The sequence below is a fragment of the Oncorhynchus gorbuscha genome, unplaced genomic scaffold (assembly GCF_021184085.1).
Source record: "Oncorhynchus gorbuscha isolate QuinsamMale2020 ecotype Even-year unplaced genomic scaffold, OgorEven_v1.0 Un_scaffold_1038, whole genome shotgun sequence".
NCBI lineage: Eukaryota > Metazoa > Chordata > Actinopteri > Salmoniformes > Salmonidae > Oncorhynchus > Oncorhynchus gorbuscha.
In genome coordinates, this window is record NW_025745944.1 from 115,909 (window position 1) to 139,988 (window position 24,080).

General features: G+C 47.2%; 1 protein-coding gene across 6 annotated transcripts in view; it reads left to right on the forward strand.

Moving 5' to 3' along the window:
• The window catches only part of ctnnd1 (catenin (cadherin-associated protein), delta 1), a 58,898-nt gene that overhangs the window by 698 nt on the left and 34,120 nt on the right, over window positions 1-24,080 (forward strand). For 4 of the 6 annotated variants that reach the window (XM_046336398.1, XM_046336396.1, XM_046336399.1 and 1 more), the window contains exons 2-6: window positions 14,154-14,296; window positions 17,848-17,919; window positions 18,940-19,065; window positions 23,566-23,855; window positions 23,974-24,058. In XM_046336398.1, the coding sequence (XP_046192354.1) occupies window positions 14,159-14,296; window positions 17,848-17,919; window positions 18,940-19,065; window positions 23,566-23,855; window positions 23,974-24,058 (711 nt within the window). In that variant the 5' untranslated portion in view covers window positions 14,154-14,158. The remainder of the gene's footprint in view (window positions 1-14,153; window positions 14,297-17,847; window positions 17,920-18,939; window positions 19,066-23,565; window positions 23,856-23,973; window positions 24,059-24,080) is intronic. The other 2 variants (XM_046336402.1, XM_046336400.1) reach the window with 2 other exon arrangements.

A 24,080-nucleotide genomic window follows, 5' to 3' on the forward strand; every position in this document is an offset into this window, starting at 1 on the left:
ACGTTACCCAACTAGTTAACGTTACCCAACTAGTTAACGTTACCCAACTGGTTAACGTTACCCAACTAGTTAACGTTACCCAACTGGTTAACGTTACCCAACTGGTTAACGTTACAACCAACTAGTTAACGTTACCCAACTAGTTAACGTTACCCAACTAGTTAACGTTACCCAACTAGCAATTGAATGCACCAATTTGTAAGTCGCTCTGGATAAGAGCGTCTGCTAAATGACTTAAATGTAAATGTAAGTTGACACAATCGTCTACCTAACAAGCATTTTATGGATGTTAAGTTCCATGTACTTCACAGACAGTAAGTTGGCCACACTGTAGTGGATAGGTCAAAGCTACCAGATACACGGACGTTGGGCCGCTCACGAAATATATGAGTCAAAGTCCACGTTAATCATTTTATCATAGGTCCCCCCCCTGTCATGCTGTTAATGTGTAGCAGTGGTGTGGCGTTAATGACTCTAGTGAGAAGTTGTTCTCGACTAGCCAAGGTAACTAACTCACGTTACATTGTTTAGGAAGTGTTTGCTCTGTACTACACTTTATCTCCTGTCATATTTGCCAAGATTTCTTCGTAAGAAATAGCCTGTGGAAAGGATGGGATATATCGAGGTGTATGTGTTGAAGTCGTGAACCAGCTGCAAAGTGTACTAACGACTCCTGTAACATTACACGGCTGTGTACAGTAATAATTGTCCAACGCCATCCGTGTTTTTTTCTTCTCCTTTTCTGTTATGAAGGGGTGGCTCCCTCTGTCTTGGATTTCTTTGATATATTCACAATGAGAGCAAGATAGAAAGGGGGGCGGGAGAGGAAGAGAAGAACCTGTTTTGTGGATCTTGGCCACGTTTTGGAATAGGATGGGTTTACATAGTCATTTAGCAGAATCTCTTATCCAGAGTGTCTTACAAGAGCAATCAGGGTGAAGTGCCTTGCTCGAGGGCACATTGGCATATTTTTCATCTGGTCGGCTCGGGATTTGGACCAGCAACCTTTTGGTTTCTGGCCCAACACTCCTATCTGCTAGGCTACCTGCCAATGGGTGGGGTAGAGTCAGGCGTGGTTATTTCATTTGCACACAGACGTGACCAGGGCCATGCATTGGTTTGTTCTGCTTTATATTGTATGCTACAGTTCCATGGTTTGTCGCTCCTCACCACCAGTATCTATTGATCAAAAAGAGCACCGTACATACACATGCCGTCAAAATTGACCAGTTGAAATTTGGGAGAAGGAGAGGGAACGCGTTAGTACATGCTCTCTTTTCAGTAGTAGTAGGTTACTTCACCCCTTCGCCAAATTGAACACGTCTCATTTTTACCCTCAAATGTAATTTGTGAGATGACTCTGTCGTTGAGTTCATACTTGAGAGTTGTAGCCTAGCAATGTAGTAGCCTAGCAATGTAGTAGCCTAGCAATGTAGTAGCCTAGCAATGTAGTAGCCTAGCAATGTAGTAGCCTAGCAATGTAGTAGCCTAGCAATGTAGTAGCCTAGCAATGTAGTAGCCTAGCAATGTAGTAGCCTAGCAATGTAGTAGCCTAGCAATGTAGTAGCCTAGCAATGTAGTAGCCTAGCAATGTAGTAGCCTAGCAATGTAGTAGCCTAGCTCCAGCACACAGGCGGTGATTTTTATGCCAGGAGTATCATTTATGATCCTCTTTAACGACAGCCTTTCAAGTCACGCTATGGGTGTGGCCCAGACACACGTCTGCTTGTACTGTATATGCATCTTCCTGGGTTTGGCGCTACACCTGAGATGTGTTTATATTTGATCTGTTAACTTGGTGTTAAAAGAAATACAATACTTTGCCAGTGGTTTTCAGAGTGAACATGTCAGCCATTTCATTTCCTGGTCACCTTTACTGGTTGTGCATGACTCCACTCTACCTGTATGTAAACAACGGGTGTGGCCATTTCACATTCTCTTCCCTCCATATATTTGATTGAGCATGACATCACACTGCTGTGTATCTGACTCCCTTTTCCCCAGTCAAAGAATTAACATGGCTAACTTTTTACTGTTACTTGGAAAGTCTGTCTTGCACTGCTCAATGTGCCTCTACTGTGTGTCCGTGTCAGAGGCCACCATACTCTGGCTAGTATTTAGTTTGCCTGCGGGGAGAGTTACATAGGCAGAAGTCTAGGACTGGCACTGGTGGTGTTTGGACTGAGGCCAAGGTTAAAACACACACACCAACTGCCCGTCTCTGTCGTCAGCCATTCAAATGTGTCTGAGTCAGGAGCACCAGTACAGGGACCAGACCACAAGACTTTACCACACAGCAGCGATGGCACTCAGTAAAACACTGGGGAATCAAGTTTGTGTGTGGTCTAGAGGTCGACCGATTAATCGGAATGGCCGATTAATTAGGGCTAATTTCAAGTTTTCATAACAATCGGAAATCGGTATTTTTGGGCGCCGATTTGCGTTTTGAAAAAATTATTATTATTATTATTTTTAGACCTTTTTATTTAACTAGGCAAGTCAGTTAAGAACACATTCTTATTTTCAATGACGACCTAAGAACGGTGGGTTAACTGCCTCTTTCAGGGGCAGAACGACAGATTTGACCCTTGTCAGCTCGAGGGTCCAATCTTGCAACCTTACAATTAACTAGTCCAACGCAATAACGACCTGCCTGTCTCGTTGCACTCCACAAGGAGACTGCCTTTACGCGAATGTAGTAAGCCAGGATAAGTTGCTAGCTAGCATTAAACTTATCATATAAAAAACAATCAATCATAATCACTAGTTAACTACACATGGTTGATGATATTATCTAGCGTGTCCTGCGTTGCATATAATCTGACTGAGCATACAAGCATTAAGTATCTGACTGAGCGGTGGTAGGCAGAAGCAGGCGCATAAACATTCATTCAAACAGGACTTTAGTGCGTTTTGCCAGCAGCTCTTCGTTGTGCGTCAAGCATTGCGCTGTTTATGATTTCAAGCCTATCAACTCCTGAGATGAGGCTGGTGTAACAGACGTGAAATGGCTAGCTAGTTAGCGCGCGCTAATAGCATTTCAAACGTCACTCACTCTGATCCTTGGGGTGGTTGTTTCCCTTACTCTGCATGGGTAACGCTGCTTCGATGGTGGCTGTTGTCGTTGTGTTGCTGGTTCGAGCCCAGGGAGGAGCGTGGAGAGGGATGGAAGCTATACTGTTACACTGGCAATACTAAAGTGCCTATAAGAACATCTAATAGTCAAAGGTTAAGGAAATACAAATGGTATAGAGGGAAATAGTCCTATAATAACTACAACCTAAAATTGAAGACTCATGTTAATTAAAAGAAACCACCAGCTGTCATATGTTCTCATGTTCCGAGCAACGAACTGAAACGTTAGCTTTCTTACATAGCACATATTGCACTTTTACTTTCTTCTCCAACACTTTGCTTTTGCATTATTTAAACCAAAATGAACATGTTTCATTATTTATTTGAGGCTAAATTGATTTTATTGATGTATTATATTAAGTTTAATAAGTGTTCATTCAGTATTGTTGTACTTTTTTGGTCCTCCAATAATCGGTATCAGTATCGGAGTTGAAAAATCATAATTGGTCGACCTCTAGTGTGGTCCTTGCATATTATTACCCAATCACTATAAAACTATTATTTCCATGTAGTATGGAAACTTACCGATCAGGCCTCATGTCAGTGGAAGCTAACTGCTACTGATTGAGGACTTTTGTATCTGGAGATTTAACTGGTCACGCTGAGACTCTTTTTTTCGAAAATGTTTTTTATAATATTTTTTTCAGATGTGGTTTATTTTTTTAACTCATATTTTACCAGGTAAGTTGACTGAGAACACGTTCTCATTTACAGCAACAGCCTGGAGAGAGGGTGAATAAGCCAATTGGAAGCTGGGGATTATTAGGTGGCAGTGATGGTGATGAGGGGTCAGATTTGGAATTTAGCCAGGACACTGGGGTTAACACCCCTTACGACAATTACCATGAGATCTTTAGTGACCACAGAGAGTCAGGACACACGTTTAACGTCCCGTCCACAAGCCTGCACCCTACACAGGGCAATGTCTCCAATCACTGCCCTGGGGAATTGGGATATTTTATTTTAGACCAGAGGAAAGAGTGCCTCCTACTGGCCCTCCAACACCACTTCCAACAGCGTCTTGTCTCCCATCCAGGGACTGACCAGGACTAACCCTGCTTAGCTTCAGGGGCAAGCCAGCATTGGGATACAGGGTGGTATGCTGTTGGCATTGATCTAGAGTAGTTAGTGGTATTTACCTACAATCCTACATGCATGTGTTGACTGAGAATGCATCATGCACATTGGTGGGTTAGTTTTGTGTGTGAGAACTGTGTAGGGTCGGGAGCAGTAAATGGCTGTCTAATACCCATGCTATCCCATCAGTGGACACACAGGATTCACCACTGGGCTAACTGCTTTAATAATGGAGGGGCTAACGATGGCCCCACCTGCACTTAAGGCCTGCGCTGGACTGGACTTGTTAGAAACATCAGCATTATGGTGATGAAGCCTGATGCTCAGAGATCTCCATATATGCCTACAGCCTATAGGCTAGAACTTTGTTCTCCTTGAAATGGGAAATGATTTCCACAGCCTGTAAGTAACGTAATATAACACAGAAACACAACACCACAGTACAGCCATACACGGCGGCAAGCAAATCTTTAGGTTGACTCGGCGTGATATCTCTGCTGTCTCATTCAACAGCCTTTAAGGTGACTGAGCCTGATATCACTGCTGTCTGTTTCAATAGCTGTCGTGTGTGTCTTAGAACACACTACAAAGAATCTAGAATCCTAGTCAACTGATCACTGGTGTCGCCTTCAGTCTTTCAACAGCTGATAGTCTAGAAAGAACCTAGAATCCTAGTCAACTGATCACTGAATCCTAGCCAACTGGTCACCTTCAGTCTTTCAACAGCTGATAGTCTAGAAAGAATCCTAGCCAAGAAGTCTCTTTCAACAGCCTAGAAAGAACCTAGAATCCTAGCCAACTGGTCACCTTCAGTCTCTTTCAACAGCTGATAGTCTAGAAAGAACCTAGAATCCTAGCCAACTGGTCACCTTCAGTCTCTTTCAACAGCTGATTGTCTAGAAAGAACCTAGAATCCTAGCCAACTGGTCACCTTCAGTCTCTTTCAACAGCTGATAGAAATATCCTAGAACCCTACCTGGCATGCTGAGTGAGGTCAAATTACATGCAGCACATTGAGGATGACAGAGCCTCATATCACTGGTGTCTCACCTCTGGTCTCTGAACAGCTGCTGTCTCTGTGTCTCATAACACAGTCTAAGGCTGTGTTTAGGCAGGCAGCCCAATTCAGATATTTTTTATCTCCAATAATTGGTCCGTTGACCAATCTGATCGGATGTGATTGGCCAAAAGACCAATTAGTGGGAAAAACATCAGAATTGGCCTGCCTGTCTGAACGCAGCCCTAGAATCCTAGAAATCTGGCACATGATTTTAGGGGCATGGCCATTTGGCTTCAAAATGTGTTCAATCTGCCAGGGCAGTGTTAAAAAAAAAAAAAAAAAACTCAGTCAGGCTTCCAACTTACTCTTAAAAGTTGTAATAGTAGAATGCACAAGGTGAAATTTCGATATTGGGTAGTACATCATCAGGTCATGTCAGTCATTGCATACCTCAAAGAGCTATTTATAACTAGTCCATGTCATCTGTTTTTTAGCACATAGATTTTGAGTCATTTAAATACCACATGAATAGACATTAGACATGGTGGTAAAATGTATAGAATTGCAAGTAAATTAGCTATATAACAATGTTCTCTGCACCCAATGACAAAATGTGAATAATTGCAGAAAATAAGCTTTAAACCAGCAACATTTTCTTTCCTCGCAACAAGCGGGTGCAAATAGTTTGTGTCATGAACATTAGATTCTCTGGAAACAGCTCTGATGGACAATCCTGCAGTTTGCATGCCAATTGCACACTCCCTCAAAACCTGAGACATCTGTGGCAATGTGTTGTGACAAAACGGCACATTTTAGTGGCCTTTTAGTGCCCCCAGCACAAGGTGCACCTGTGTAATGATCATGCTGTTTAATCAGCTTCTTGATATGTGACACCTGTCAGGTGGATGGATTATTTTGGCAAAGGAGAAATGTTCACTAACAGAGATGTACATTTCTTTTGATTAATAAGCTTTTTGTGCTTATGGAAGGTTTCTGCTGTCTTTTATTTCAGCTTATGAAACATGGGACCAACACTTTATGTTGCGTTTTTGTTCACTCTACATACATACACACACACTTCGTTACGTTACAGCCTTATTCTAAAATGTATAAAATAACAACAATCTTCAGCAACCTACACACAATACCCCATAATGACAAAGTGAAAACTGTTTTTAGACAGTTTTGCAACAACAAAAAATATAGAATACAGAAATACATTATTTACATAAGTATTCAGACCCTTTGCTCTGAGACTTGAAATTGAGCTCAGGTGTATCCTGTTTCCATTGATCATCCTTGAGATGTTTCTTCAACGTGATTGGAGTCCACTTGTGGTAAATTCAATTGATTGGACATGATTTGGAAAGGCACACACCTGTCTATATAAGGTCCGATAGTTGACAGTGCATGTCAGAGCAAAAACCAAACCATGGAGGTCAAAGGAATTGTCCGTAGAGCACCGAGACAACAGGATTGTATATCGAGGCACGGGGAAGGGTACCAAAACATTTCTGCAGCATTGGAGGTCCCTAAGAACATATTGGCCTCCATTCTTAAATGGAAGAAGTTTGGAACCACCAAGACTCTTCCTTCAGTTGGACACCCAGCCAAACTGAACAATTAGGGGAGAATGGCCTTGGTCAGCAAGGTGACCAAGAACCCAATAGTCACTCTGACAGAGCTCCAGAGTTCCTCTGTGCAGATGGGAGAACCTTCCAGAAGGACAACCATCTCTACAGCACTCAACCAATCAGGCCTCTATGGTAGAGTGGCCAGACGGAAGCCACTCCTCAGTAAAAGGCACATGACAGCCTGCTTGGAGTTTCTCAGACCATGAGAAACAAGATTCTCTGGTCTGATGAAACCAAGATTCCAACTCTTTGACCTGAACGCCAAGCGTCACTTCTGGAGGAAACCTGGTACCAACCCTATGATGAAGCATGGTGGTGGCAGCATCATGCTGTGGGGATGGTTTTCAGCAGCACGGAGACTAGTCAGGATTGAGGGAAACCTGAACGGAGCAAAGTACAGAGATCCTTGATGAAAACCTGCTCCAGAGTGCTCAGGACCTCAGACTGGGGTGAAGGTTCACCTTGCAACAGGACAATGACCCTAAGTACACAGCCAAGACAACACAGGAGTGGCTTTAGGGACAAGTCTTTGAATGTCCAGCCAGAGCCCGGACTGAACCCAATCGAACCAATGTTGTGAAGTGGCCCAGACATGAATCTGATCGAAAATGTCTTTATAAAAATGTCTTACTTATAGTTAAAGCACCTTTGGCAGTGATTACAGCATTGAGTTTTTTTTTTGTATGACACCTCAAGCTTAGCACACCTGTATTTGGGGAATTTCTGGAATTTCAGGTCTGGAGACCTGAAAAAAGCTGTGCCGCAACGCTCCCCATCCATCCTGACAGAGCTTGAGGATCTGCAGAGAAGAATGGGAGAAATTCCCCAAATACAGGTGTGCTAAGCTTGAGGCGTCCTACCCAAGAAAACTCAATGCTGTAATCACTGCCAAAGGTGCTTTAACTATAAGTATGGAGTAAAGGTTCTGAATACTTCTGTACATGTGATATCAGTATTTCTCATGTTCTCAACTTTCATTATCAAGCAGCCAATCTTTTTAACAACCAATGCTAATTGTGGAATCTTTAGATCTTCCCTCTTAATTTTTAAAGGATATTTTCATCTCTGTCATGTGAAACTATTCGGTGTGCTTTGGAGAACGGTGTTTTCCCGCTCATTGGAATTTGTAACGTATAATGTGAGTAAATAAGTTATTAGGCTATCTGTTTGGGATAGTTATGTCTCGCACAGAATGACAATCTGACCAATAGAATAGGTCAACTTTTTGGACTATTGGGGACAGTAAATTGACAGGCTAGTACTTTTGCTGTTTGTTACTCATCCTGATGTCTGATGAAGGTGAATGTGGACAGGGGTTCTAACATCCTCAGAATGGGAGGAGGAGGAACACCGTGGCATCCCTGACGTGTCCTTCACTCCCAGCCTACTTCAGAGCTGAGATGTCTGGGAGAAGGAGGAGGAGGAACACCGTAGCATCCCTGACGTGTCTGGGAGGAGAAGGAGGAGGAGGAACACCGTAGCATCCCCTCTCCTCCCAGCCTACTTCAGAGCTGAGATGTCTGGGAGGAGGAGGAGGAGGAACACCGTAGCATCCCTGACGTGTCCTTCACTCCCAGCCTACTTCAGAGCTGAGATGTCTGGGAGGAGAAGGAGGAGGAGGAGGAACACCGTAGCATCCCTGACGTGTCCTTCACTCCCAGCCTACTTCAGAGCTGAGATGTCTGGGGGGGAGGAGGAGGAGGAGGAACACCGTAGCATCCCTGACGTGTCCTTCACTCCCAGCCTACTTCAGAGCTGAGATGTCTGGGAGAAGGAGGAGGAGGAACACCGTAGCATCCCTGACGTGTCCTTCACTCCCAGCCTACTTCAGAGCTGAGATGTCTGGGAGGAGGAGGAGGAGGAGGAGGAACACCGTAGCATCCCTGACGTGTCCTTCACTCCCAGCCTACTTCAGAGCCAGTGGCATCCCTGACGTGTCCTTCACTCCCAGCCTACTTCAGAGCTGAGATGTCTGGGAGAAGGACCAGGTCATGAGACTGGCGTTGGCTAATAACAATTGAGATATCTGAGAGAGCAATGTGAGTGAGAGGTGCTTTGGAGCACGGCGGCTGACAGCCGGGAGAAGGGAATTCTAATGATTATATTCAGCCCAAGGGCACAACGGACACTGGCTGCAAGGCATGGATTTTCGGGGGTGTTGCGGCCACACCAGGGGGTCGTCGATGCCACTGGGACATTTGAGGCCTGTATGTGGTACAAGGCTACCCATCTGAACCTGTCTTGTTAAGTGTGTTTTGTCCCTGTCAGTGTAAACCCATGAGCCCAATTTAAATGCGTTAGCCTGCTTTAGAGGTACCTTGAAAATATGTTTGCTGATAAATGAGGCCAACTTTTATCATTCTTTCTAGTTCTTATATTTCTTATTTTTGGGATTAGTGTGTTGTGTTCTGTATTATTGCACTGTCGCTGATAGAAACATAAGCATTACGCTGCACCCGCGATAACATCAGCAAAACATGTGTACGTGACTAATAACATTTGATTAGAGATGTGAAATCATTAGAGGAATGGAAAGAAAGGCCCCTTGCCCTTGCAACCACTCCAGGGCTGAGAGGGACGGATGAGTGGATAAATGAAAAAGTGAAGGATTAGCCACAAACACAACCTGAACAGCTGAGGCAGGATGTGACATGCCAGAACTCCCGTTGGAATGTGTGACGGAGGTGTGTGTGTGAGAGAGAGAGGGGGAGAGACAGTTTGTGTCAAGCGGAAAGAGAAGGGGAGGGTGAAGAGATTAAGCAAGTTCACTGAAACTTGATGTTCTGTTTTTAGTTTTCAAGGATAAAGCTCATGTCACCATGACCAGATACCAGACCTACTGTAATACACTTGTCTTTGTTCATCCACTCACCACAGACCGCTGCAGACTGGGTGGGGGGTTGCTACTGTACAGTAATGAATCCGGCCAGTGGCTGACGAGACAGGATTTAAGGGGGAATGATTTGGATGGCTGGTCCTCCGGTATGACTACAGCTCAACAAGGATCTGATTCCATGTAGACTAATGTGGTTCTGAATCGGTTATGTTTTGAACTAGGTGTGTCAACGGTTATTCCAATAGCCAAACGGACGTTAGGATTTAAATACTTTTGTGAGTATGACATTTAGAGTTTTTTTTGGGGGGGGGGGGGTTTATTTTAACATGAACAAAAACTTTTTCTAATTTACATTTTAACATCCATGTGACATTGTTACATACAAGAATATACCATGACATTTCAAATTCTTAGTTTAATTAAACAAACTCTTTTCAATGTTGGGTAGTTTTTACACTGGGTGTACCAAACATTAAGAACACCTCTTTCCATGACAAACTGACCAGGTGAATCCCCGTGAAAGTGATGATCCCCTTATTGATGTCACTTGTTAAATCTGATGCAGTCAGTGTAGATGAAGGGGAGGAGACGGCTTAAAGAAGCCTTGAGACATGGATTGTGTATGTGGGGGGGGGTTCAACTCTATGTGTTCCTAATGTTTTGTATAGTCAGTGTAAAGCTGGCTCTTCTCGAGGCTACTCTATCCAAGACTGTGTAAAGCTGGCTCTTCTCGAGGCTACTCTATCCAAGACTGTGTAAAGCTGGCTCTTCTCGAGGCTACTCTATCCAAGACTGTGTAAAGCTGGCTCTTCTCGAGGCTACTCTATCCAAGACAGTGTAAAGCTGGCTCTGTAAAGCTATCCAAGACAGTGTAAAGCTGGCTCTTCTCTAGGCTACTCTATCCAAGACAGTGTAAAGCTGGCTCTTCTCTAGGCTACTCTATCCAAGACAGTGTAAAGCTGGCTCTTCTCGAGGCTACTCTATCCAAGACTGTGTAAAGCTACTCTATCCTGACAGTGTAAAGCTGGCTCTTCTCTAGGCTACTCTATCCAAGACAGTGTAAAGCTGGCTCTTCTCTAGGCTACTCTATCCAAGACAGTGTAAAGCTGGCTCTTCTCTAGGCTACTCTATCCAAGACAGTGTAAAGCTGGCTCTTCTCTGAGGCTACTCTATCCAAGACAGTGTAAAGCTGGCTCTTCTCTAGGCTACTCTATCCAAGACAGTGTAAAGCTCTTCTCGAGGCTACTCTATCCAAGACAGTGTAAAGCTGGCTCTTCTCTAGGCTACTCTATCCAAGACTAAGCTGGCTCTTCCAGGCTACTCTATCCAAGACTGTGCTGGCTCTTCTCGAGGCTACTCTATCCAAGACTGTGTAAAGCTGGCTCTTCTCTAGGCTACTCTATCCAAGACAGTGTAAAGCTGGCTCTTCTCTAGGCTACTCTATCCAAGACAGTGTAAAGCTGGCTCTTCTCTAGGCTACTCTATCCAAGACAGTGTAAAGCTGGCTCTTCTCTAGGCTACTCTATCCAAGACAGTGTAAAGCTGGCTCTTCTCTAGGCTACTCTATCCAAGACAGTGTAAAGCTGGCTCTTCTCTAGGCTACTCTATCCAAGACAGTGTAAAGCTGGCTCTTCTCTAGGCTACTCTATCCAAGACAGTGTAAAGCTGGCTCTTCTCTAGGCTACTCTATCCAAGACAGTGTAAAGCTGGCTCTTCTCTAGGCTACTCTATCCAAGACAGTGTAAAGCTGGCTCTTCTCTAGGCTACTCTATCCAAGACAGTGTAAAGCTGGCTCTTCTCGAGGCTACTCTATCCAAGACTGTGGAAAGCTGGCTCTTCTCTAGGCTACTCTATCCAAGACAGGGCCTTCCATGATGATACGTTGTATGATGATGAATAACATTGTGACTGCTACCAGTTAGCTAGTCTTGGCTGTAGCTGAGTTGCCTTGGTGTCTCTCCTCTTCCTCCGTCTGCTCGCTCCCTTCTCCTAAGTTACTAACCTGCCCATCCGCGTCAGCAGCCATAGCGTGCCAGCCTCCCTCGTGCAGAAGAGCTCAGGTTAAAAACAGGTATTTTGACTATCCGGATATCTGACAGATTCATGATACTATTTGAGTAGTGAAATGATTTCAGGCCCACATTCCTTTTCCTTTTTAATTAAAAAAAAAAATATTTTTTTTTTCCCAAGACTTGACCAGGAAGTTAATCTCTGTCGGTTTATGTTTGGTTCAGTTAGTCCAATTTTCCTGTTCTGAATCCTCTAGCTACGTTTGGTTCAGTAAGTTTCCTGTTCTGAATCCTCTAGCTATGTTTGGTTCAGTAAGTTTCCTGTTCTGAATCCTCTAGCTACGTTTGGTTCAGTAAGTTTCCTGTTCTGAATCCTCTAGCTACGTTTGGTTCAGTAAGTTTCCTGTTCTGAATCCTCTAGCTACGTTTGGTTCAGTAAGTTTCCTGTTCTGAATCCTCTAATACGTTTGGTTCAGTAAGTTTCCTGTTCTGAATCCTCTAATACGTTTGGTTCAGTAAGTTTCCTGTTCTGAATCCTCTAGCTACGTTTGGTTCAGTAAGTTTCCTGTTCTGAATCCTCTAGCTACGTTTGGTTCAGTAAGTTTCCTGTTCTGAATCCTCTAATACGTTTGGTTCAGTAAGTTTCCTGTTCTGAATCCTCTAATACGTCTAAAGGTCCAATGCAGCTGTTTTTCTCAATATGAAATCATTTGTGGGTAACAATTAAGTACCTTGCTGTGATTATTTTCCATTAAAATGGTCAATCACAAAAAAATAGCTTGTAGCTGGGCTGCCTGGGAGTGGGGCTTGCCTGGGAGTGGGGCTTGCCTGGGAGTGGGGCTTGCCTGGGAGTGGGGCTTGCCTGGGAGTGGGGCTTGCCTGGGAGTGGGGCTTGCCTGGGAGTGGGGCTTGCCTGGGAGTGGGGCTTGCCTGGGAGTGGGGCTTGCCTGGGAGTGGTCTGAGTGAGGAAACTCAAAATTAGCTCTTATTGGCAGAGTGTTTTTTTATTGGTCTATTAACAAACTACATCCCACCAAAACAGGCTGAAGTTCCAGGCAGTCTTCTAACAGCTCTTACACTAAAAGGGCATTATGATTTTCAGTGTTATTTCAACCTTCATAGTATGAATATAACACAGTGTCTTTAAGGTCTGTTCTGTCGTTTACTGTCGTTCTAGTTTCTGGTTCTGTTTTGGGCTCAGCCAGGAGCTGATGGGTGTAAACTCTGGGCCCAGAAATAGACTTCTAGAACCCGTGGTGTGCTCTCTCTCTCTCGCTCCGTTTCTCATTCTCTCCTCTCTTTATCTCGCTCTCACCTGCCTCTGTGGAAGACAAGAGGTGCTAACGAGCACCACCTGCCACAGCCCTTCCCTAAGAACATGTGATTCTCCCCCCCAGTCATCACACTCCTATTGTAACTCAACTTATTTCCTTCTGCTTCTCCCTCTTCCTCCTCTTCTCCTCTCCCGTTCTTCTCTTTCCTGTTTCTCCTCAACCTCCCTCCTATCCTCCCTCTCTCTCCTTCTCATCCTCCCCTCTCTCTCATGCTGTTCATCTCGAAGTGTGGAGGTGATTAGCATCCTGGCTTCCTGCTGCTTCTCTGTACAGCATCACTGTAATGTGTGTTTGTGGGTTAACTGTCTCTGTCTGTGTCTCTCTCTCTCTCTCTCTCTGTGTGTGTGAATATAACGGAGTATGGAATGTTGTTTAAAAACGGTTTATTCTGTGTGTGTCAGGTTAACTCTGTCCTTCCTCTTTGTGTGGTGCTAGGTGATTTAACCCTGTCGTCTCTACTCAGTGTGGTGCTAGGTGGTTGAACCCTGTCCTGTCCCCTCTACTCAGTGTGGTGCTAGGTGGTTGAACCCTGTCCCCTCTACTCAGTGTGGTGCTAGGTGGTTGAACCATGTCCTGTCGTCTCTACTCAGTGTGGTGCTAGGTGGTTGAACCATGTCCTGTCGTCTCTACTCAGTGTGGTGCTAGGTGGTTGAACCCTGTCGTCTCTACTCAGTGTGGTGCTAGGTGGTTGAACCCTGTCGTCTCTACTCAGTGTGGTGCTAGGTGGTTGAACCCTGTCGTCTACTCAGTGTGGTGCTAGGTGGTTGAACCCTGTCCTGTCCCCTCTACTCAGTGTGGTGCTAGGTGTTTGAACCCTGTCCTAACTTCTACTCAGTGTGGTGCTAGGTGGTTGAACCCTGTCCTAACTTCTACTCAGTGTGGTGCTAGGTGGTTGAACCCTGTCCTAACTTCTACTCAGTGTGGTGCTAGGTGTTTGAACCCTGTCCTAACTTCTACTCAGTGTGGTGCTAGGTGGTTGAACCCTGTCCTAACTTCTACTCAGTGTGGTGCTATGTGGTTGAACCCTGTCCTGTCCTCTCTACTCAGTGTGGTGCTAGGTGGTTTAACCCTGTCCTCTACTCAGTGTGGTGCTATGTGGTTGAACCCTGTCCTGTCCTCTCTACTCAGTGTGAATGGAGCAGTGTGAGAGTGCAGCCTCTCTCCTGGCCTCCGTGAGGGAGCAGGAGCGTCAGTTTGAGCGTCTGACTCGCGCTCTGGAGGAGGAGAGAAGGTGCGGAGGCACCCTCCCACGCCCTCCCCCCAATCTACAGGTAAAGACCTCGCCCCCATGGGATCATCCATCAACCCCATAGCATTTATGGGATCATCCATCACCCCCATAGCCATCATGGTATCACCCATTCCATCACTTCGTCCTTGTTTCATCACCGTTCAACCGTCCTTGTAACTATCCATGCCGTCACCTCCATAGCTGCCGTTAGGGTTGCAACATTCCAATATCTTCCAGGAGGGAATAAGCAGGAAATTGGAGGATTTCCGGAAAACCTGTGGAATTGTGCAATCCTAGCCCCCATTGCCTCACCCAACCGTCGTTCCATCATTAGTCAACCCTCCCTGTTGCCATCATTGGTCAACCCTCCCTGTAGCCATCATTGGTCAACCCTCCCTGTAGCCATCATTGGTTACAACTCTGTGGATGTGCATGTCATGTGAAGGTAGCCTGGTACCCTCCAGGTCATCTCTGTGGATGTGCATGTCATGTGAAGGTAGCCTGGTACCCTCCAGGTCATCTATGTGTATGTGCATGTCATGTGAAGGTAGCCTGGTACCCCCAGGTCATCTCTGTGGATGTGCATGTCATGTGAAGGTAGCCTGGTACCCCCCAGGTAATCTCTGTGGATGTGCATGTCATGTGAAGGTAGCCTGGTACCCCCAGGTCATCTCTGTGGATGTGCATGTCATGTGAAGGTAGCCTGGTACCCCCAGGTCATCTATGCGTATGTGCATGTCATGTGAAGGTAGCCTGGTTTTTGCAGTTATACATTGCAGCAGACTTGTGGTACAATTGTTTTTGTGGCCGTTCGGTGTTGATACGTGAAATTCTCATATAGGCTAGAGAGAAATGTCATATTATAAACCTGGCTAGAAGACATTCCTAAGACTCATATGTGATAAAACATTATACCGTATTTTCAGTGTTAATGATCCCAGTCCATGGCTGGTCCTGTGGTCAGAATATTACAGATCGTTCAGACAGTAGAATTGCAGTATTTAGTTTGGGAATACAACACTGACTGACCAGATGTTAGCTAAATGCTAAATGCTAACGTGTGAAAATGAACACAATTGCAAAGACGGGCAAATCCAGCTCAATGTTATACAAGCATTGCAAGTAGCTACTGAATGTAATTTTTGGTGCTTTTCTGCAGGAGGAGCAGCATTTGTACACTGAGCAGAAGGGAGAACAGAGGAGGAAAAATACACTTTATTGTTTACAAATAGTATACTGCTGCCTGCATGATTCATAACTGGTTGGGTTTTGTCCAATCCCTGGTCTAGGTTACTGTGTACCATGTCCACTTCCTGCTTAGTGTCTGACTGTGTCAGGCTTCCCTGTCTGGACGTAGTGACCGCATAGCTTTAGATTACTTGCGAGCGCACACACACACTGTCTGGTAAGCAAACACACTGAGGTGTGTCATTTTCCCACCCTCAGGCATTTTATAAACACACTACAGGGTAAACACGTAGTCTCCTCTCTCAGGGTTGGTCTGGTCAGTCAGTGTTGTATCTCTGGAGAACAGACAGGGTTGGAATGTGCCTGGTCTTCACCCTGTTTACAGAGCTGACACACACACACACACACACACACACACACACACACACACACACACACACACACACACACACACACACACACACACACACACACACACACACACACACACACACACACACACACACACACACACACACACACACTGAGAACCCCACTGAGACACACACACACACACACTGAGACACACACACACACTGAGAACCCCACTGAGACACACACACACAGTCAACTGACAACCCACTGACAGGTTCTCACACGCCCTGCTCTCTCTCAGGCTCTTCCTGTCTTGCTGGCAGCAGTGTTGCTCTGAACCAGTCTCTCCTCATCCTCCATGTCTCACACATTCTGTCCTTCATTTGTTTTTTTCATTCGCGTCATCAATTGTTGTTTGTCTACTTTGACTTACTGTATTTCTGCTTAATGTCTGGGGTTGAATGAATGGGATGTGGTGGTGTCTGTTGTCTGGGGTTGAATGAATGGGATGTGGTGGTGTCTGTTGTCTGGGGTTGAATGAATGGGATGTGGTGGTGCCTGTTGTCTGGGGTTGATTGAATGGGATGTGGTGTTGTCTGGGGTTGAATGAATGGGATGTGGTGGTGTCTGGGGTTGAATGAATGGGATGTGGTGGTGTCTGGGGTTGAATGAATGGGATGTGGTGGTGTCTGGGGTTGAATGAATGGGATGTGGTGGTGCCTGTTGTCTGGGGTTGAATGAATGGGATGTGGTGGTGCTGGGGTTGAATGAATGGGATGTGGTGGTGCCTGGGGTTGAATGAATGGGATGTGGTGGTGTCTGTTGTCTGGGGTTGAATGAATGGGATGTGGTGGTGCCTGGGGTTGAATGAATGGGATGTGGTGGTGCCTGTTGTCTGGGGTTGACTGAATGGGATGTGGTGGTGCCTGTTGTCTGGGGTTGACTGAATGGGATGTGGTGGTGTCTGGGGTTGACTGAATGGGATGTGGTGGTGTCTGGGGTTGACTGAATGGGATGTGGTGGTGTCTGGGGTTGACTGAATGGGATGTGGTGGTGTCTGGGGTTGACTGAATGGGATGTGGTGGTGTCTGGGGTTGACTGAATGGGATGTGGTGGTGCCTGGGGTTGACTGAATGGGATGTGGTGGTGCCTGGGGTTGACTGAATGGGATGTGGTGGTGCCTGTTGTCTGGGGTTGACTGAATGGGATGTGGTGGTGCCTGTGGTTGACTGAATGGGATGTGGTGGTGCCTGTGGTTGACTGAATGGGATGTGGTGGTGCCTGGGGTTGACTGAATGGGATGTGGTGGTGCCTGGGGTTGACTGAATGGGATGGTGGTGCCTGTTGACTGAATGCCTGGGGTTGACTGAATGGGATGTGGTGGTGCCTGGGGTTGACTGAATGGGATGTGGTGGTGCCTGGGGTTGACTGAATGGGATGTGGTGGTGCCTGGGGTTGACTGAATGGGATGTGGTGGTGCCTGTCTGGGGTTGACTGAATGGGATGTGGTGGTGTCTGGGGTTGACTGAATGGGATGTGGTGGTGCCTGGTGTCTGGGGTTGACTGAATGGGATGTGGTGGTGCCTGGGGTTGACTGAATGGGATGTGGTGGTGTCTGGGGTTGACTGAATGGGATGTGGTGGTGTCTGGGGTTGACTGAATGGGATGTGGTGGTGTCTGGGGTTGACTGAATGGGATGTGGTGGTGTCTGGGGTTGACTGAATGGGATGTGGTGGTGTCTGGGGTTGACTGAATGGGATGTGGTGGTGTCTGGGGTTGACTGAATGGGATGTGGTGGTGTCTGGGGTTGACTGAATGGGATGTGGTGGTGCCTGGGGTTGACTGAATGGGATGTGGTGGTGTCTATATGTGTGAAAGGAGCCTGGGGCTCTGATGTCATGACATTCTCTCTGTGTCCTGCGTTAACCTGCTCCTCTGAATGTTTGGAATAACTCTGCTCCTCCTTGGCCACTGGCCCTGCGGTTGACACACACACACACACGCTGTCCTCTTGTGTAAACTACTCCTGTCTTCCCCTTCGCTCTACAGAATGGGCGTGTTTCTTGTGATGCGGACATAGAGAGGCTCACACTGAACGAGGGATACGTCAACGGGACACATGTAAGCTGTGTGTGTGTGTACCGGAATGTATCTGTGTGTGTGTGTACCGGAATGTATCGGTGTGTGTGTGTACCGGAATGTATCTGTGTGTGTGTGTGTGTACCGGAATGTATCTGTGTGTGTGTGTGTGTACCGGAATGTATCTGTGTGTGTGTGTGTGTGTACCGGAATGTATCTGTGTGTGTGTGTGTGTGTACCGGAATGTATCTGTGTGTGTGTGTGTGTGTGTGTGGTTGACTGAATGGTATCTGTGTGGTCTGTGTGTGTGTGAATGTGTGTGTGTGTACCTGGGGGAATGTATCTGTGTGTGTGTGTGTGAATGTATCTGTGTGTGTGTGTGTGTGTGTGTGTGTGTGTGTGTGTGTGTGTGTGTGTGTGGAATGTATGTGTGTGTGTGTGTGTACCGGAATGTATCTGTGTGTGTGTACGGAATGTATCTGTGTGTGTGTGTGTGTGTACCGGAATGTATCTGTGTGTGTGTACCGGAATGTATCTGTGTGTGTGTGTGAACCGGATGTGTGTGTGTATCTGTGTGAATGTATGTGTGTGTGTGTGTGTGTACCGGAATGTATCTGAATGTGTGTGTGTACCGGAATGTATCTGTGGGTGTGTGTGTGGTGGAATGTATCTGTGTGGTTGACTGAATGTGTGTGTGTGTGACTGAATGTATGTGTGTGTGTGTGTGTACCGGAATGTATCTGTGTGTGTGTGTGTACCGGAATGTATCTGTGTGTGTGTGTGTACCGGAATGTATCTGTGTGTGTGTGTGTGTACCGGAATGTATCTGTGTGTGTGTGTACCGGAATGTATCTGTGTGTGTGTGTGTGTACCGGAATGTATGTATCTGTGTGTGTGTGTGTACCGGAATGTGTCTTCCTCTTTGTCAGTTGTGTGACTGTCTATGTATCTGTGTGTGTGACATGTTTGCCTGTGTTAATTAAGTTCGCTAGTGTGCATTTATCTGTGTGTGTGTGTTATATTGTGTGTTTGGGTGTAACGGAGTCTGTCTCCGTTCTTCAGTACAGGATGGAGCCTGGTCAAGTCGTCCAGGAGACGGTTACCGTGGAGGAGGACCCGCACGAGGTGCCCCCCCTCATCTCTGTGGAAACCAGCGAAGATGGCACCACGCGCCGCACAGAAACTACGGTACTATCTTTACACACACACACACACACACAGTTGACACTTGAGGATTGTGAATGACATTAGCTATTTGATTGACTTTTTCTGCCTCCACGCCCCTTACTTTCTCTAACTTACCCTTTTCTCCCCTCCTTTTCCTCTCTAACCTCTCTCCCCTGACTCATGTCATCTCCTCCGTGTCTGACACTAACCTCTCTCTCCTGACTCATGTCATCTCCTCCGTGTCTGACACTAACCTCTCTCCCCTGACTCATGTCATCTCCTCTGTCTGACACTAACCTCTCTCTCCCTGACTGTCATCTCTGTGGAAACCAGGACAGAAAACACACACACACACACAGTTGACACTTGAGGATTGTGAATGACATTTACTGACTTTTTTGCCTGTCATCTCCTCCGTGTCTGACACTAACCCCTCTCCCCTGACTCATGTCATCTCCTCTCTGTCTGACACTAACCTCTCTCTCCCCTGACTCATGTCATCTCCTCCGTGTCTGACACTAACCTCTCTCCCCTGACTCATGTCATCTCCTCTGTCTGACACTAACCCCTCTCCCCTGACTCATGTCATCTCCTCTGTCTGACACTAACCCCTCTCCCCTGACTCATGTCATCTCCTCTGTCTGACACTAACCTCTCTCTCCTGACTCATGTCATCTCCTCCGTGTCTGACACTAACCTCTCTCCCCTGACTCATGTCATCTCCTCTGTCTGACACTAACCTCTCCCCTGACTCATGTCATCTCCTCTGTCTGACACTAACCTCCTCTCCCCTGACTCATGTCATCTCCTCTGTCTGACACTAACCCTCTCTCCCCTGACTCATGTCATCTCCTCTGTCTGACACTAACCTCTCTCCCTGACTCATGTCATCTCCTCTGTCTGACACTAACCTCTCTCTCCCTGACTCATGTCATCTCCTCTGTCTGACACTAACCTCTCTCTCCCCTGACTCATGTCATCTCCTCTGTCTGACACTAACCTCTCTCTCCTGACTCATGTCATCTCCTCTGTCTGACACTAACCTCTCTCTCCTGACTCATGTCATCTCCTCTGTCTGACACTAACCTCTCTCTCCCCTGACTCATGTCATCTCCCTCTGTCTGACACTAACCTCTCTCTCCCCTGACTCATGTCATCTCCTCTCTGTCTGACACTAACCTCTCTCTCCCTGACTCATGTCATCTCCTCTGTCTGACACTAACCTCTCTCCCCTGACTCATGTCATCTCCTCTGTCTGACACTAACCTCTCTCTCCCCTGACTCATGTCATCTCCTCTGTCTGACACTAACCTCTCTCTCCCCTGACTCATGTCATCTCCTCTGTCTGACACTAACCTCTCTCTCCCCTGACTCATGTCATCTCCTCTGTCTGACACTAACCTCTCTCCCCTGACTCATGTCATCTCCCTCTGTCTGACACTAACCTCTCTCCCCTGACTCATGTCATCTCCTCTGTCTGACACTAACCTCTCTCCCCTGACTCATGTCATCTCCTCTGTCTGACACTAACCTCTCTCTCCCCTGACTCATGTCATCTCCTCTGTCTGACACTAACCTCTCTCCCCTGACTCATGTCATCTCCTCCTCTGTCTGACACTAACCTCTCTCCCCTGACTCATGTCATCTCCTCTCTGTCTGACACTAACCTCTCTCTCCCCTGACTCATGTCATCTCCTCTGTCTGACACTAACCTCTCTCTCCCCTGACTCATGTCATCTCCTCCTGTCTGACACTAACCTCTCTCTCCCTGACTCATGTCATCTCCTCCTCTGTCTGACACTAACCCTCTCTCCCCTGACTCATGTCATCTCCTCTGTCTGACACTAACCTCTCTCTCCCCTGACTCATGTCATCTCCTCTGTCTGACACTAACCTCTCTCCCCTGACTCATGTCATCTCCTCTGTCTGACACTAACCTCTCTCTCCCCTGACTCATGTCATCTCCTCTGTCTGACACTAACCTCTCTCCCCTGACTCATGTCATCTCCTCTGTCTGACACTAACCTCTCTCTCCTGACTCATGTCATCTCCTCGTGTCTGACACTAACCTCTCTCTCCCCTGACTCATGTCATCTCCTCTGTCTGACACTAACCTCTCTCTCCCCTGACTCATGTCATCTCCTCTGTCTGACACTAACCCTCTCTCCCCTGACTCATGTCATCTCCTCTGTCTGACACTAACCTCTCTCCCCTGACTCATGTCATCTCCTCTGTCTGACACTAACCTCTCTCTCCCCTGACTCATGTCATCTCCTCTGTCTGACACTAACCCTCTCTCCCCTGACTCATGTCATCTCCTCCTGTCTGACACTAACCCTCTCTCCCCTGACTCATGTCATCTCCTCCGTGTCTGACACTAACCTCTCTCCCCTGACTCATGTCATCTCCTCTGTCTGACACTAACCTCTCTCTCCCTGACTCATGTCATCTCCTCCTGTCTGACACTAACCTCTCTCCCCTGACTCATGTCATCTCCTCTGTCTGACACTAACCTCTCTCTCCCCTGACTCATGTCATCTCCTCTGTCTGACACTAACCTCTCTCTCCCTGACTCATGTCATCTCCTCTGTCTGACACTAACCTCTCTCTCCCTGACTCATGTCATCTCCTCTGTCTGACACTAACCTCTCTCCCCTGACTCATGTCATCTCCTCTGTCTGACACTAACCTCTCTCCCCTGACTCATGTCATCTCCTCTGTCTGACACTAACCTCTCTCTCCCCTGACTCATGTCATCTCCTCCTCTGTCTGACACTAACCTCTCTCTCCCCTGACTCATGTCATCTCCTCTGTCTGACACTAACCTCTCTCTCCCCTGACTCATGTCATCTCCTCCTGTCTGACACTAACCTCTCTCCCCTGACTCATGTCATCTCCTCCGTGTCTGACACTAACCTCTCTCTCCCCTGACTCATGTCATCTCCTCCTGTCTGACACTAACCTCTCTCCCCTGACTCATGTCATCTCCTCCTGTCTGACACTAACCTCTCTCCCCTGACTCATGTCATCTCCCTCTGTCTGACACTAACCTCTCTCTCCCCTGACTCATGTCATCTCCTCTGTCTGACACTAACCTCTCTCTCCTGACTCATGTCATCTCCTCTGTCTGACACTAACCTCTCTCTCCCCTGACTCATGTCATCTCCTCCTGTCTGACACTAACCTCTCTCTCCCCTGACTCATGTCATCTCCTCTCTGTCTGACACTAACCTCTCTCTCCTGACTCATGTCATCTCCTCTGTCTGACACTAACCTCTCTCTCCCCTGACTCATGTCATCTCCTCCGTGTCTGACACTAACCTCTCTCCCCTGACTCATGTCATCTCCTCCGTGTCTGACACTAACCTCTCTCCCCTGACTCATGTCATCTCCTCTGTCTGACACTAACCTCTCTCCCCTGACTCATGTCATCTCCTCTGTCTGACACTAACCTCTCTCTCCCCTGACTCATGTCATCTCCTCTGTCTGACACTAACCTCTCTCTCCTGACTCATGTCATCTCCTCTGTCTGACACTAACCTCTCTCTCCCCTGACTCATGTCATCTCCTCCGTGTCTGACACTAACCTCTCTGCCCTGACTCATGTCATCTCCTCCTGTCTGACACTAACCTCTCTCTCCCTGACTCATGTCATCTCCTCCGTGTCTGACACTAACCTCTCTCTCCTGACTCATGTCATCTCCTCCTGTCTGACACTAACCTCTCTCTCCCCTGACTCATGTCATCTCCTCCGTGTCTGACACTAACCTCTCTCCCCTGACTCATGTCATCTCCTCCGTGTCTGACACTAACCTCTCTCTCCCCTGACTCATGTCATCTCCTCTGTCTGACACTAACCTCTCTCTCCCCTGACTCATGTCATCTCCTCTGTCTGACACTAACCTCTCTCTCCCCTGACTCATGTCATCTCCTCTGTCTGACACTAACCTCTCTCCCCTGACTCATGTCATCTCCTCCGTGTCTGACACTAACCTCTCTCCCCTGACTCATGTCATCTCCTCCGTGTCTGACACTAACCTCTCTGCCCTGACTCATGTCATCTCCTCCGTGTCTGACACTAACCTCTCTGCCCTGACTCATGTCATCTCCTCCGTGTCTGACACTAACCTCTCTGCCCTGACTCATGTCATCTCCTCCGTGTCTGACACTAACCTCTCTGCCCTGACTCATGTCATCTCCTCTCTGTCTGACACTAACCTCTCTCTCCTGACTCATGTCATCTCCTCCGTGTCTGACACTAACCTCTCTCTCCCCTGACTCATGTCATCTCCTCCTGTCTGACACTAACCTCTCTCTCCCCTGACTCATGTCATCTCCTCCGTGTCTGACACTAACCTCTCTCCCCTGACTCATGTCATCTCCTCCGTGTCTGACACTAACCTCTCTCTCCCCTGACTCATGTCATCTCCTCCTGTCTGACACTAACCTCTCTCCCCTGACTCATGTCATCTCCTCCGTGTCTGACACTAACCTAGTTGTATCTGTTTCTCCTCTCCACAGGTAAAGAAGGTAGTGAAGACTACCATGACTCGTACTGTCATCCCCTCTGTGTCTGACAACCTCTCCCTGGATGGAGGGGGGTCTATGACAGGTGTAGGGGGTTACACCACCCCTATGGAGCGTGTCTACAGACAGCCAGGTCCTCCCATGGACTACCCCACCAACACCGTGCCCCGAAACTACCATTACGGACCCCCGGGAGGGTACGAGGACTACCGCCAGGGCCCTCCCTCCATAGGGGAGACCTACGCCAGCCTGAGCAGGGGAGCACGCATGGACGACCGCTACAGGTAGGACAGGTGGATCTGTTGTCTCTTTATCTATAGACGTAGAGTTGGGAGACAACGGGTATATCCTCTCCTTTCTCCCTCCTCAACTCTCCCCTCTCCTTTCTACTTCTCCCTCCAGGCCAGCTGATGGGTACCGGACCCTGGACTCAGGATACAGAGCCATCAGCAGGAACCAGCTGGACCCATACGCAGCACAGCCACAGGTGGGTCGTATTTTGTGTGTGT